Source organism: Polistes fuscatus, unplaced genomic scaffold (assembly GCF_010416935.1).
Source record: "Polistes fuscatus isolate 324 unplaced genomic scaffold, CU_Pfus_HIC Scaffold3, whole genome shotgun sequence".
Classification (NCBI taxonomy): Eukaryota; Metazoa; Arthropoda; class Insecta; order Hymenoptera; family Vespidae; genus Polistes; species Polistes fuscatus.
Window position 1 is genome coordinate 6737291 of NW_025113107.1, and position 15940 is coordinate 6753230.

Here is a 15940-nt window from a genome sequence, read left to right on the forward strand (position 1 = left end):
CTCGAGGGAAATTTGTCACTTTTCGTCTGTCTTTCTATCTTATTCAACAACAACCGAAAGTTATGCATGGGGTCACAGTTAAGTATGCGCATTTTTGGCGAATATTATTTTCTATCTTTCTAACGTCGTTTATTTCTTCTTTTTCTTTTCATCATTTTCCTTTTTCATCTTGTTTTTTTTTTTTTTACTTTTTCTTTTTCTTCTTCTTCTTCTTCTTTTTCTTCTTCTTCTCCAGTTCGTTGCATTAGCAGACTTTCGTCTCTTAGCGCCGTCTGTTCGAGAACTTTGATCCCCTGGATAGTTTTCGACTGGTCGGCCTTGCGATAGAAATTTCTTTCGTTAAGCCGAACGCCAGGAAGTAAAGTTTTAATTAACGGGCACACATCTGGACTAGAACTTTATAGTCATGAAGGGAAGCTGGTAGTTGGCAGCGCAGAGAACGTCGAGTTGGCTTCGCACTGTTACCACCACGGATTTGCATTCGAATTATATATGTGTGTGTGTGTGTGTGTACGTACGTACGTACGTATGTTCTTTTTTTTCCTCTCTCTTCGTTCTTTCTTTTTTGTAAGAGGTAATTACACCGTGAGTTCAGTACGCTTCACAGAAAGGTGGAAATCCAACGATGCTGCTGTAGGTTGACCGCATCTTCCTCTTCCTCCTCCTTCTCTTCCTCCCAACAGATTTTGTTTCAAATTTTCTCTTTGTATCGCGCACAGCGAATATAAACGAAATCTGATTAAGCTTTTGCCTCGAAGATCGAATAACAATCGAACTTATTTTTTTCATTTTCTTCTCTTTCTTTTTTTCTTCATTTTTGTTTGTTTTTCTTTTTCCTTTTTTTTTTGTTATATTGTAGCTCTGACTCCAAGAGACGAAGAAAAAAATTCGTAGCGGGAACATCGATCGCTCTGGATTGCTCTTTTTCAGGGAGTCATTCCTTTTTTTTTTTTATTCTCTCTCGACTATCCTAAGTTAATATCTGCTTTATATAAAAGAGCGCCGGTGCCGGTGCTCTCTTTTCCGGGAATCGATAATACCGTAGGTGCATGCACAAAGGGTACCAGCGGTAAAGGGGCTTTCGTTCATTAAAAAGGAATATAAAAGTTAAATTCATCTTTCTATCTCTTTCCTTCCCGTTATAAATGACGAATACGCTATCTCTGGAATGTATCGATGAAATATTTTAATGGAATTAAATATTTAACTAATTAAATATATAATAATATTATTCAGTGATAATATCTATCTCGTTAAAAACGAAATAGGATTCTTTTATTGATCGCAATTGTATACATAACTGGATTTAATTTTTGTTTCATTTGATTTGTTTGTTTAAACACTTACCTGCTCTAACTTGGACGTCACGACTAAGTACCCTCCCAACAGAGTTACTTGCGACGCATCTATATGCTGCACTGTGTACGTCTTGACGATAAGCTGCTGCCGGAAAAGGTAAAAGGACGAGTGTACCGTTCCTGAGTACCCTTCGCACGGTTGGTACGTCATTTACTGGATGTCCATCTGCAGTCGACCAGTCGATATTAGGTGGAGGGCTTCCGGATGCCGTGCAATCCAGCCAGGCACCGCTCGAATTTGAAAATTCCACCCTCAATGGTGGTTCTATGAGGAAACTCGGACCACGTAAATGTGCATCGAAACCATGCCCACCGGCAGACGTCACAACTGCAGCAACACCTACGAACAAAGTAAAAACTTCGTTACCTACATACTGGTAAAGTATTTTCCATTCTTTCGATGTCTTAACATCGTGTCAGTTTTTTCTATTTTTTTTTTTCAAGCATTTTCCTCGACATTATCGACTGATAATTTTATTTCCGAAAGATAATAATATTCCTATAACAGAATTATTTTTATTATTTTCATGAGTACGTTTATAAATTATCTGATAACTTTTACGACGAACAAGGGGGCTCATAGTTTAAAACAATATCTTTGACATGACTTCGCGAGATTTTAAATTCGATTAATGGAGCATGTTACGCGTAGTTATTGAAGACATGGATCGATGTGTTACGTTATACAATTACCGTGCTAGGTAATACGTTGGACAAGTTATACTCGGTGGAGTGTATCAGGCAGCTACTTCGCTATAATGGTTTGATCGAAAGTGCGAAGGTACGAGTCAGCACCATACTACTATGTTAGAGACTCAACATCGTGCGAAGACACTTTGGCCTAATTATTTAGGTCATCGCACCTGTGTAATAGCGAGGATACAATTTAAATTACGTTCTTCGCGATCTAATAAAGAAACGTATACCTCCTATATCGGACGATTTTGGTTCGACGGTTAAAACGATACGTAAAAAAAATCGATACTTGGGTTCTGTATAAATCATTCGAAATTCAATTGACTTTATCAAAGTTTCTGTCAAAGATTTTTTAATTCAAGGACGATCCATTGTTCGAATTTTCTTTTTCTGCTGTGAGATGGCCTGTACGTTCGCCCGGTTTCCGTAGTGAATTTATCGTATGAAAAACATCGGTGATTTCGCGTGGTACTGGTTTTTGCTTTGAAAAAGGGTAGCAAGCCTGGTAAAACGCGGAACGCGTAACGACATTCGAGGGAGTGACGTAACTCGTTTATAACGACGTTCGAGGGAGAAATTCGAGTCGTGGCCGAATTTCGTAATACCTACGGATTGTATGCACGCCGCATACAAAACACAAAGTATGCAAATCCTCGATGCGGGAGAATTGAAATCCCCATAGTGTCCAGCAATTACAGGGCCGTCACGCTGGCTCGCTTCTGGAATTGTCTCGAGTACTTAATTACTAATTCCGTGCAAGTGTTTGGTGCTAGCTCTTCGTTGAATTTAACGCAATGCACTTTACCGGGCCAAGAACTTGAGTCTAATTAGAGAGTGCAATTAATTAAAATTTAAGAGTACAGCCGTTTCTGGTAACTTAACACACCGGAAAGGGTTACAGGCGCACGCGCATTCCGTTGAAAAGCTAAGGCGGTAATGGAGCCACCCTTCGCACCTTCAACGTTATAAAATATGCTAATTACTCGTTGTCTTGATATAACGTACGTCATGCGAGAAGGCACGTCAAAGAAATTTCGCCCGAGATTTCTACCTGCTTTAAATAGATTTACAAAACCGAATCTTTCTAAACTACGAATTTGCTAAGAGTTTTTTGTTATCGTGGAAGAAAATCTTTTCAAGAAACTAAACCAATTTTTTCGCTAGTATTTTTCATTTATTTCCTTTTACGATTCGATGAGTGAAAAGGATAGATAGAAGGAGTAAAGAAAGAGAAAGAGAAAGATATATACATATATATATATATATATATACATATATATATATATACATATATAGTAATAGTATGCATAAATAGAAATAGTGACGAGCTCGTGCGAGATCGGCATTCATGCGAATGATTTGTAACGCGGTCAACGATGCGAAGCACCCTTGACTCGAGATACGTCGGCAATGGAGATCAGAGGATTATCCGCTTCCTGCATTTCTTCCTGCTTGTCTGCTTTTCCTTTCTCCTCTCCCACCACAGCAATCCTTAGGTCGAATCTCACGGTAGATCTCTCAAGAAACTAAGATTGAGAGGAACTTCGATATACGTACATACTACTTGCATACATACATACACATATACATGTTGGAGACTTGCGTCGACGATTTTTCAGGTTTCCTACTTCTTATTCTATCTCTCCTTTTTTTTCAATCACTTTCTACTTTTCGTTCTCTTCTTCTTTAGAGCACACTGCGTTTCTTACATGATCGTGCTCTTCCTGAAAACTTAAGAATCCCCTTTTCTCATCTCTCACCTTTCATTCTCTCTCTCTTTCTCTCACTTATTTTTATCAAACTTGGTCTCGAGTCGATCCGTCTTCATGAATCCTTCTCGAGGGCATTTACTTATCGCTGTAGGAAATCTAAGACTTTCGAATGTCGATAGTGAATCCCGAATAACCGATTTTGCTGATCGTTTCTAGATGTTATAAGTGACCACCAATGGTGGGAACTGATAACTGAACTGTATGTAGATGAATGAATAAAATCTCGTGGAAAGAAAGATAGAGATTACAGGATATTGGGAAGGGTGTAGCAGTGCCAAAGCTTTCTCGGTATAAGAGAAAGAGAGAATAGCAAGAGTGAGAGAGAGAGAGAGAGAGAGAGAGAACACTCGACGGGTAATGGCTTCCAATTACCATAACGCTCGGCTAAGCCGACTAATCGGTTCCGCTTATGCCGACCAGCAAATTATTATTAATCACATTGCGCATGGATTATCGTTTACGTGCAGCTACATCCAGACATTCGCAACTACCTTTCTACCACGTGATTTATATTGGTGCAATTTCTCCAATGGCGGGGAGTCTTCTCGAGAGCTATCTAGAATTTCTGTAAAATATGTCTCTCAGTAGGATACGCTTTTGCGTTTACTAGTGGAATAGGAACTTTGAATCGATGATATTCGGATGTCGAGCTGTCATAATGGAAGAAGTTATCGTCGACCGATGTCATCCATATTCTTTACAGATGTCACTTATAATACATTAGTATCGATTCGGAGTATGGGTTTGCGTTTGTAATTCGTTTTTATCCCGAAGAGTTTTTTTTTGTCGGTCCTTTGTTAAAAAAGGATTCAAGTAATTACCTTCGAAATGTACCTATCCCTTGCACGTGAGTTTACCATCATCTAGGAAATTCATTGTTAAAGACAAAGGTAGTATATAGGTAGATAGAGTCCGACGTGGGTTAGACCCTCGCACGAAGCCGGAATCAATAGGCGGAACAAACTGTGTAGGCGGCTAGAGGTCGCTGGTAAGATTGAATTTGCAGAGTTCGGAGTAAAGAGAGGGAGAGGAAAAGAACGGAAGAGGAAAAGCATAGTTTAGAAGGGGGGAGGTAGAAAAAAGATGGGTTGAGCAGAGTAAATCTGACCGAATAAAAGCCTCTTACACTTTCACAACTACGTTGGTGATCGTTTCTCGAACGTTCGTACGTCTTCCTTAGATTCAAAGAGAGCCCCTTCTGTTTGCTCTCTCGATAAAAATGGCAATTATTTGATTCGAACATTGGAACTTATCTATCTACCGGTCTACTCTAAGGTTTTTTCCTTTCCATCTCTGTAATACTTTTGCTTTAGGTACTTATTGCTGAATGAATTTTCACCGAGAGATTATTTTAATATCATCAAAGTTCTTTTCTTTTCGAAGAATCGTCTGTGGAATATTATGCGATCGTGTTCGAATATTTACTTTTTTATACGAACTGTTTCAATATTTGTTTCATTTCTCATGGTAATTTTTGATAGATTTGTTAGTCTTCATCGAGTAGTACGACGACGCATGATTGGTTGGAACTTTTCTAGGCTTATTTTTTCTGTTCCAGAGAATTGCAATTTATTCGTATCGGTTAAACATAAATTTAGGATGTCATGTCAAGCGCAACGGCGAATAGTTTCGTCGGCGTGTTTCAGAGGACACTCAAGTCACCTAAAATATTCACCTCATCGCAGTAGATGGTCTCGAGTCGAGAGATCTCTACGGAGGGTTGCGAGTTTAAAGTTTAAGGAGATCAGCTTGTCGCCTTACGTATAGCGTCGTTTTGTCCTCTACTTACGACGAAGATAAAAGAATATGTATGAAAGTGGATAAAGAAAAGAGAGAGAGAGAGAGAAAAGTTTTATCATTTCGATACAATTTCATGGTTTTACATTTCAATAAATATTGTTGTGGATATGGGTGTAAATGTTAGAGGTGTATACTCATCCCTTCGAATCGAAATTTGATTCGCACAAAGGAATTCGACTGAAATATTTTCTACGAAACAAAGAATAACAACGTTCTTCGTTGGTAATAAAACATTCACAGTATTCGAAGAATTTGCGCGTAGTCAGAAAAAGCTTTTAGATATTTTTATTATATAGATAGTCGCCTTTGGTACGTTCGAGGTTTATTAAATTTCGATCGGCATAATGGCACTTGATGGGAATACTTAATCGAATTGTCGGTATCGTGATTTCAAGGTCATTCCTCTATTAACTCGGAAAGATATTTTCTCTCTATTCATCAATACTGAAATTCAGTAGAATTTCATATGAAATGAATAATAATAATGAAATGCCAATGCGTAACATGGCATAGTTTTAGCATCGAACTAGAATATCGAATAAAAGTATCTAAGTAGGAAGTTGTAAAGAATGACGCGATCTAAAGAAAAAACAGTATCGTTGGAAAAAGGGAAACGATTTTACGAGTCCTCGTAGGATAGCACTCTAGCGTTGTTGACGCACGATGTACATAGCTCTGGGCAACAAGTTGAGAAAGTTGTTTAGCCGTCTCGTAAGAGGAAGCGAAGACGGCTTCTTAAAAACTACTCGTGTAGAGAGAGAGGAACACGACCAATTTTACAGCGTGCACCTTCGGCCGAAAGTTTCCACGCGACGGGCAACAAGTTCGGAAAAGTTTCGTTATGGCCATCCTTATATAGCGCTTTCGAAGTGCCCCGAAGGACATTTCCAAAACTGTCGAACGAATAATCTCACGGTTATACGAGTTCCATGTGAAAGTTCCGAAGAATCTCGGAAAGTCACTCGTGCTTGTGGAAAAGTATTTAAGTTTTCCTCGACTAACTAAGACTAAGATTTCGATTTTATAGGATGTGTGGCTTCTTTTTCTGTGCTATTCCTACTTATTCGAAAAATCTTTCTCTATTTGTAAAATAAGTACACACTGATAACATCAAGTTTCTTCTCATTAGTTTATTCTAGTATATTTTTATCGTGCAATGCCATCTAATATAATCATAACCGATTAATTGAGATAAGAGAGCAATTCGATTCATCTTTTCACATCGAGTCGAAAGATTTGTTTTTCTTTTTTTCCTTTTTTCTCAAGTATCTCCAATTGTTCCATTGTAGTCGTTACATCAATATTATTACAATCAACATCAGTAAAAATCGTAAACATCCTTTTTACGAAAGTGTCAATCCCGTTGGGGTGTTGGTCATTTCAATTTCTCGAATAGAGAAACTCGTCGAAGGGAAGAGTCGTTCGAGTGTGAGTGCGGTAAAAGAGGGCTGATGGTGGACGAGTGATTGTTGGAAATATGAGAGAAACTTTCAACTTTTTCCTCCATTTTCATCCTTTTCGTTGTTAAGGTAAACTTACAGTTCCATCTCTTGTCCCCCCACCTATTTCTTTCTCTTCCTCTCTCTCTTACCATTTCTCTTCTTTCTTCTCTCACCTCTCCTATCTTCTAGGTTCATACAGTTTTCGCAACGCATCGCGAGTGCTTCGTAGCATAACCTCCGTGCCATTTTAAAGCGCTCTGAAAGCCTGAGCCGAGTTTTCGAGACAAAAAGGCGCTTTTCTTTGGGCTGCGTTAGACTTTTCCCATCTTCTTTCTCCCTTTTTCTCTCTATCTTTCTATCTCTCTCTCTATCTCTGCCATATTCACTCGCTCTGTCTTCTTCTTTCCGTTCTTTTTCATTGTTTTTTACGTTCCTTTACTGGCTTAAAACTCTCGGAGTCTAGTAGTCGTATTTCTAGCGCGATGCCTCCAGCTGTGTCCACTGTTTCAAGAATAAACGTTTTATCTTCCATCCGCCGGGAAAGTGCATTCTCGTGGAAACTTATAAGATCGTTCTCTATCTTACTCTTTTTCTTCTTTTTTTACTTTTTTCTTTTTCTCTGTCCGCATCGATGGGAGGAAACGTCCTCGAGCCGTTTTGAGAGATGCACGCGTTAAGTCGTTTCGCATTATACGAAAAAATGAAGGAAATATTATACTTTCAACGATTAGATTTATCTTGTAATTTAGAAAAAACGGACACGTAAGAGCTGTTCGTAAAATGCTTGAGAAAAATGTTTTGAATTATATGGATGATATCAATATATGTATAGAACAGATCCTAATCTATTTGTGAAAGTGTCTTTTCCCTTGATACAACGTTTATCTAGAATCCAATAAATCCAGGGTGCGAATGCTATTAAACGAGTCTTTATTGTAGTATATTATTCCACGTAACGCGATAAAGAATTCGATAAAATGTAAGGAAAGATAATGCAACTTTAGATTGGAACACGTAACCGTTGAAACGATGTTTTATTCGTCAACGCAATAATATTTCTTACATTCTTTTAAAATTTCGCGTTATTTTAAAATAACATGTTCTTTATGAAACAATTTAAATTGTCTTTTTACATACATACGTAGCTACCCTTTTTCTTATATTCTTCTTCTTCGTATCCTATTTTATCTACCATTTTGCTATTGCTTTTACTAGAAACCATCTCATTTCTTTGCGTTACATCTGGGCTCCATTGTCCTTTTTTTCGAGTCGCATATAGTTCGACTAAATAAACGGTACCGCATATACCTGTATCCTCGCGTTATTATTGCGTTCTTTTAGAAAGAAAGAAAGAAAGAAAGAAAGAAAGAAAGAAAGAAAGAAAGAAAGAAAGAATGAAAGAAAGAAAGAAAGTGAAGGAGAAAAGTATAGATACGTATATAGTACATATATATACATACACACAAGAACAAAGAACACGTAACTAGGAATGGAAGCTAGCTTTTGAAGTCACTTGTTTCGGTTTACCAATATTGTTTTATTTTGTTTTTCTTTTTATCTCTTTGTTCTCAGCCTAACAATTTTCAAGTATCTTTTCTCTATGGAGATTTGAAATTGTTTGCGAAAGGTCACTATGGAATGTTAACGATTTCTGGTACTCAACGAGGAACAGGCAAGTATGAAATAGGGGGAGAAAGAGGAGAGAGTGAGATTGAAGTTGGTGGATCGGTCAGGTTGTAGGTGCAAGGCTATCCGTACGCGTGGAACAATGAGAGCAATCAATGTGCCGCGGCACACCTTCAACGTCAATCAAATGTTCGACGTATGCGCCACTAGCCCATTGGCCCCGATTGCCTTTTGTCGTCCAGTACAGTGTCCGCTACGCGCCCTCGACAAAGAGAAACGGAAAGAGAGGACAATAAGAGTGAGCGAGACTGAAAGCGGGATTGAGAGCAAGAGAAAGATAGATAGATAGATAGATAGGTAGATAGAGAAAGAGAGAGATAGGAGAGGATTAGTCGATAGATAGAGAAAGAAAATGGATCGACGAATTGCGTGAATTTGAGAGACAAAGTAAAAGAGAGAGAGAGAGACAGAGACAGAACACCTGACAGGAGAATAGAGAAACGTACCATTCCAAATATATACCTCTCTTCTAATTCTCGAATGGGGTTGAATTTCTGCCGAATACTCTCCCCATCTCGTCACTCGTGTTTCAGGCTTGCCTAGCACACGACCTAATTTTACGAAGTTTTTCTCTTTCTCTTTTTCTTTCTCTGTTTCTCTTTCTCGTTATTCCTCTTTTTTATAATATCCTTCGAACTGTCTTTTCTTTCTATCTCCCATTTGCGAGGATATAGAATTCTTCCACCGATTGGAATAAATGTTGAAATTAATTAACAACGACGAGGTTAGATCAATGAGAATAATTTTTTTTGCGTTAAATTAATTTGTTTATAATGGTTTTATGTTGGTTACGTTGAAATTTCGGTTAGGAGCAGAGTAACCGATAGGAATTAGTTCATATTTAGTTCATTGAATATCGGCTTACACCTCATTAACTGATGTAATATCTACCTCGTTATCTTGCATAATGATATCTGACGGAAGAAATTTAAGATTTATAATGTATAACAAGGTAGTAAAGGTTTCTCTTTCTCATTTTTTTTCCATCGTTATACAACATCGTAAGAATTCAAAGAGTTTTTGTTAAACTTTCGTATCAGGAAATAAAGCCGGTTGTTAGTCAGGCTCGATCCAATAATCAAGAAACTCCAACGTAGATCACTTTACCGTCTCAGGTTAGAGTCTCGTTCCTGGTTATATCTACTTGCTGACGATGGACGGATTACCTTGGAGTTTACGCTTTATGGCATTCGACGGTCCAAGGAAGCTGGGTTCGGTGGTACTTGTCGTAAGATATTATATAGAAAGGATCCTTTTCGACGAGAAAGGAGACGGTAGGAAGATGGACCAGGGAGAGAAAGGACGGGAGAGGACACCGATGATTTCCCAGGGGACCTCGTCTACTGCCTCTCATCCTATCTTTCTCTTCTTTACCGATGGTAGGTAGGTTCTTCTTCCTCCTCCTTCCTTCTCCTTACTTCATCCTCTACCTCATCTTTTTACTTGTTCTTTTCCTTTTTTAACATTTCTTCTTTACTTCCTCTCCATTCCATTCACTTCACCGATGTTTCTTACGTCCTCTCGACCAACGTCGTAGTCGTTATTTTACCTCCTTCGTTTTCATAGCTATTTACTTTTGCTCCGAGGTAGATAAATTCGAAAAAAAAGGTCTTTATACCTCCGACGAGACGGCCAAGTTTCTTGATACGTTAGTAAGTACTTATATATATATATATATAATGAAACGTACGTATACACACACACGTTATTAAATTTGTTTCGAGGTAAAACAAATTGAGCGATATTCATTGATGCCACGGGAATCTCGATAGTTCGAAAAAAGTTTATGGTCGTAACGAGTCACTCTTTTTATACAGGCAGTTTGTTTCCTTTGAGTATCTATATTAAGTACATACGTATATACATGCCTAAATGTACTTCGTCGAGTTTACGTTCCAAATAGAAAATGTAATTCCTGTGTTTTATATCGTGCGTGAAATTCTTCCTGTATTACCATTCTTTGTTCACCGAGTTAGTTCTTATCTTCCTGCTTCAGGCACAGCCAGCTTTGTGTTCATAGATAGTAGGTATAGCAACCTTCTAAACTCTGACAGGACACTTTCACGTGAACTTCTTATGGTAAATATAGAACGCGAATACTTTTGCAAATTCAATTTCTTGTATCGACGTGGTCGAATTCATTTTCATTTTATTTAAATATCGTATATTTTATTCGCGAACAATTTAAGGAGATATTTATTAATTTTACACTGGTTTCAAATCAACGTATTCCGTGGTTATTGGAGCTCGAAACATTTTTTTACATTTCACTGATTCTGGGCATTAGCGAATCAATAAAGCGAATACGATATTTTCAACTTGCACGTTATTAAGAACATATTTTTTCAGATGTATTTAATATTTCCACACAGAACTTGCTATGCAACCGAATATTTCAACTGTATTTAATTCCCACTCTCCCTTTTTCGTTTTCCCTCCTATTTTTTTCCCAACGAAAGCACAAAAGATCCATTTCAAACGTACGAGCTTTCAAAGGTATTTTTGTATGAATAATAAGAATATAGGTCACCTTTGTTGAACTACGAACAAAATATCACTATCTTAATTTTATCAACTTTCTCTCTCTCGTATATTGTCCATACAGTGCATGTTTAATATTTTACAATAGCCTCTACGTTATGCGTTAGAAAGCAACATTGTATACAAATTTCGTGTCCAAACACTAAAGTTTCTTACGCGTCCATTGAACTTTCAGTTCAACGTACTTTTTCAATCTAAAGATCGTGCGAGCGATTACTGTTTACTTACACTCAGTGTAAGCCTAGGTAGGTGAAGCAGGTAAACCATGCAGAGAATCTAGTCTGGAATTCAACGTGAAAGGAGCTTTTTTCGACCCTTGGAATGAACACTTGAGGGTTGGTCAGTACCTTCGAAATACAGGAAGCAACATACCATCGAGCTTTCGAATCTGTCAGTATGCCGCTTTCCAAGTGTGTATCCTCGTATCCTTTTCTCTCTTACAAACACGTACTAGCTCTTATTCCTCGCCATTATCCAACACCTGCCTAGGCGCTTATCTCGAGACTCCAGGCACACCTAACGTGACGCTCACCCTTTCCTTCTCGAGTTTCTCCTCGAAGGGATGGTGAATTCGCAAGCCAATCGCCCATGTTAGTACTTCGAGCTACGGCGAATTGCAAGGTGCTTCCTTCTATTCCTCCCTCCTCTCTTTCCTCTCTCTCTCTCTCTCTCTTTCTCTCTCCCTCATAGCAATAGCAGTAGGACGTCCTCGTACGATGTAATTCATAGGGTAATGGGTCGCAGGTGCAAGCTATCGAAACGCCGTCATCTCAGCTACGAATAGAGCGTCGTCTGCGTTACTCGAGAACCCCTATACTCACCCCTCGCTTCATCTCCCCTTTACGTTATTGGACATGCGATATTGGTCTGTTGAGAAACGCGTCAAGAAAACAGCCGATTTTCGTCTTTGCTACTAAATCATTACTTGTTAGGGCTGCCTTTTATCGTCTAATTAAGTTTCACATTTTTTTTTCTTTTTCTTTCTTTTTTTTTTTAGGTATAACTATGATACTTTGATTTCTCATTTCTGGGAATGAGTATTTCTTAGCATTTAATTTTCGGGTCGCATGTTCGTGCGCTTATATACTTATAAGCGAACAATTTTCCAATATTCCGTGGTTTGAACACAAATTGAAGTGTTTTATTAAAATATTTATATAACATTTAATTTAAATAATTTTCTTTAACAATTTGTGATAAAGTATTATGTATTCTTATAATTTTGTTAAATTTGTGAAAAAATATAAAGTCTAACAAGAACGAAAAAAGAATCATTAATAGTTCACCAATGAACGATACACCCAATAACATCTTCAAACTGTAAACTGTAAATTGTAAAAACAACTGTAAACTGAAAAAAAAAGGAAATTTCCGTTTCCGGCAGATTAAGTATTAGAAAAAAAACAATGATAGAGTTATACTTTCGTTTAATCTTTTATTTTACTTTTCTATTATTCGGCGTAACGATACGCAAGAAACATTAAATGTTTGAATGTGCTATAAGAGAACCTGTTAGAAATAAATAGGAAACAGGAAAACACTTTTGTTTGAAATGATCATAAACGGATAGAATAGGAAAGATTTTATCGAATGTGTGAGCAAAAGAGATTATCATAAACGATATGGAAAATCGGCAACGCCTTTCTGTTTGGTACGTAAGATGTATGAGCGTGTATAAAGGCTGCCGTCAGTGTAGATGGCCCAATGCGATAGTCTCAGTTTAACGATGTCGACCCTTGGTAATAAGGCGCTTGGGTAACTGCAACCAACGTTACGCTTGCTTGGAACAAGGCACTTCTATCATCCCTTATCAGAGGCGCTTATCATTTTCACCCTCTCTCTTTAGCAGCGCTTGTCTCTTTTTCCCTTTCTAGACTCGTACACATAACACGCGATCATTCCTTACCTTCCTTCAACACAGATATATATACACACACACACACACACAGGCACGAAGATAGAAACAAGATTGTAGATGGGATTCTCGTCACGAAGAAAAAACTCCCAAGACAAAACGGTTCAAGCAGATTTTAGGATAACAAAAGTGCGAACTTTCTCACAGCAATTAGTATTTATCCTGGAATTCTATACTTCGAAGATCTTCCATGAATTCTCTTTATAAATTCCACTTTAGACGAAAGGAATAAGTTTTGGTCACGCGAAATCACGATCTCAAAACTTTGCGTACGTTTCTAATTTATTATATAAAAATTGAATAAAGTTCGATACAATGACAGGAATTGTTCATTTTGTTTTTACTCGAGAATTGATTTTATTCTTTAGAAAAGTGGAATATGTGGTTGTAACAAACATTTATAAAATCATTGAATAATATTTAATTACGTGGTTGATTAAAGAATTTTGCAAATTTATTCATAAATGATAATATAATAATTTCTAAATTTCATTAGCATATCTTAAAGTATGTAACTTGTATTGTATGCATAATCTTAACGAATTAAATGAATCATGAAATATGGATTTTAAATGCACAATGTCGAAAATTGTTTAGAAATTAGGTTGTTTCGTTTAAAAAATGTTTATAAAAGAAGCTATAAAAATTTTGGATGAAATTAGAAACGCGATGGTACATCGTTGTATACTACAGTAATGAAATTAGCAGTCGAATTTAAATGTAATTGTAATGGTTAGCGAGAAGACCTGCAAAGTGGGTTTATTCAAAAAAACTCAAATTAGTAAATACGATTTCATTATTTACCCATGAATTTATAAAATAATTCACGTAATTTTTATATACTTTATTTTTGGATCAACCTAATAAATGATGAAAATAATAGTAATAGCAAAGTAGTAATATAGCAAGTAAAATAAATCCGAGCTTTCGTTGTTACGAATTCGCAGAGGAAATAAATGTTCTCATTTGTCGCTACATCTAACAATAAAAGGAAAATAATAGAAAGACTAACAGTAAATCAAACGCAATGATAAACGAATAACGTTGAAACTCGGAGTCCAGTAATACGATCAATCTATAATGGTATCTATAGATCGAACTCGTTTATTTAACATTATAATTTCTTTGCGATTCGATAGGATCGATGTCATAAGAGGCGAAGGAAGAAGAACAGGTTTCGTGGGTATCGCATTGCTGTCGAGCTATTGCGGTAGAATTTCACCATCGAAAACACGGTGGAATTTCGTTAGTAAATCGTACAAGCTATGGAAATGTTAGCCTCTTCTCACATTCATTCTCTCTCTCTCTCTCTCTCTCTCTCTCTCTCTCTCTCTCTCAATGTGTTTCATTCACCTTCCTATACGAATTCCAGGCTCTTCGTTAAAACTGTTTTAAGTGATAGATGGGAATCTAAATTCCGCAGGCAGTTTCGAACTACACGAAGGTATACACTTCGGGTGGACGGAGAAAATCCATCGAGTAAGAGGACAGCGAGTGAACTCTGTTGAAGTGGTGTTAGTCCCGTGTCGCTCAAGAGTATGGAAGCAATGGAGAAAAGGGTGGAGGAATCGTGTGAAAGGTAAGGGGATGGTACCATCAACTTTCCCAACTTCCAGGGACGTATCTTTATTTTTTTCTTCTTTTTTCGTTACTTCTATAGGCTACCTCGTAACTATAAGTCTTTCGTACTTTTTCATTCGAGATACGTGTCAAAATTGAATTTCACTGTGAGAAATACAAACTTTATTGTTCTTTTTTAGTTCGTTACTTTCTTACTTTTACTTCTTCTTCTCCTTCTTCGATTTTCTTAACATTATAGGATGTTCTTGATACCAAGCGTATTTCTATCTTGATACAAGTATTAACTTATAACCAATAAGTATAGAGGTAGAGATCTCTTCGAGAAAGCTAATCCTTACTTCAATATTACGTCGTCTACTCTTTTTCATATTTTATTGTTGTTCTTACTCAAATTTTATCCTACTTGTATCACGATCGATTTGAAAAAATGTAATAACTCGATAGGTCGATATCCACTCGTCGTTAGATCATTTTCATTCTAACTGATACATTTCGCCCACGCTTCGCGACATCCGGTTCGACTTTTAAATCGCACATCGAATATACGCAACGAAGTAGAGAAGTCGCATCGTATGTGGACGAGATCACAGGAACGAGGAAATTACTTTACTCTCCGATCAAAGAGGAATTAAAAGTTGTTCGTACAGAGACTATTAGTGTTCGTGCTCTTTACGTTATAATTGCAAATTTAAATTGCAAATTTTCTTTGTACCGAACGTTAGACTCGATTGCTGCGAGAAGGATAAAAAGACAAAACGAGATAGCATGGCCGTCATTAGTTATATCTTTTTTTTTTGTTATGAATGCGTTCTAAAAAATAAGGAGGTAAAAGGTGTGGCAGGACAGTGGAATAAAAAACAAAGAAAGAAGAAAAGAAAGAAAGATAAAAGGAAACATACTGAAATCGTTCAAATCGTTGCCTTGCGTATAAGTGTGCATGCGTGAACCTATATACATATATATAGAGGTTATGAATTATTCAAGAACGCACAAGTTTGTCTGCATCCTGGAGACGCGTTCGTGCAGTCGTTACGTATGAGCATAGATCCATTATACATACATACATATATCTATAGACACATAGAGATGCTTAGATGCATAGAGAGATACATAGGTACGCAGATATTCGCATTCAGTAAAACCGATGGC

General features: G+C 37.2%; 1 protein-coding gene across 14 annotated transcripts in view; it reads right to left on the reverse strand.

Annotated features, from left to right (window-relative positions):
* The window catches only part of LOC122519656 (Down syndrome cell adhesion molecule-like protein Dscam2), a 74810-nt gene that overhangs the window by 26491 nt on the left and 32379 nt on the right, over positions 1-15940 (reverse strand). For all 14 annotated transcript variants that reach the window (XR_006304342.1, XR_006304341.1, XM_043639258.1 and 11 more), the window contains one exon: positions 1348-1698. Coding sequence is in view for 12 of the 14 variants with exons in the window: in XM_043639258.1 (XP_043495193.1) it covers positions 1348-1698 (351 nt within the window). In the remaining 2 variants the exon portion in view is untranslated. The remainder of the gene's footprint in view (positions 1-1347; positions 1699-15940) is intronic.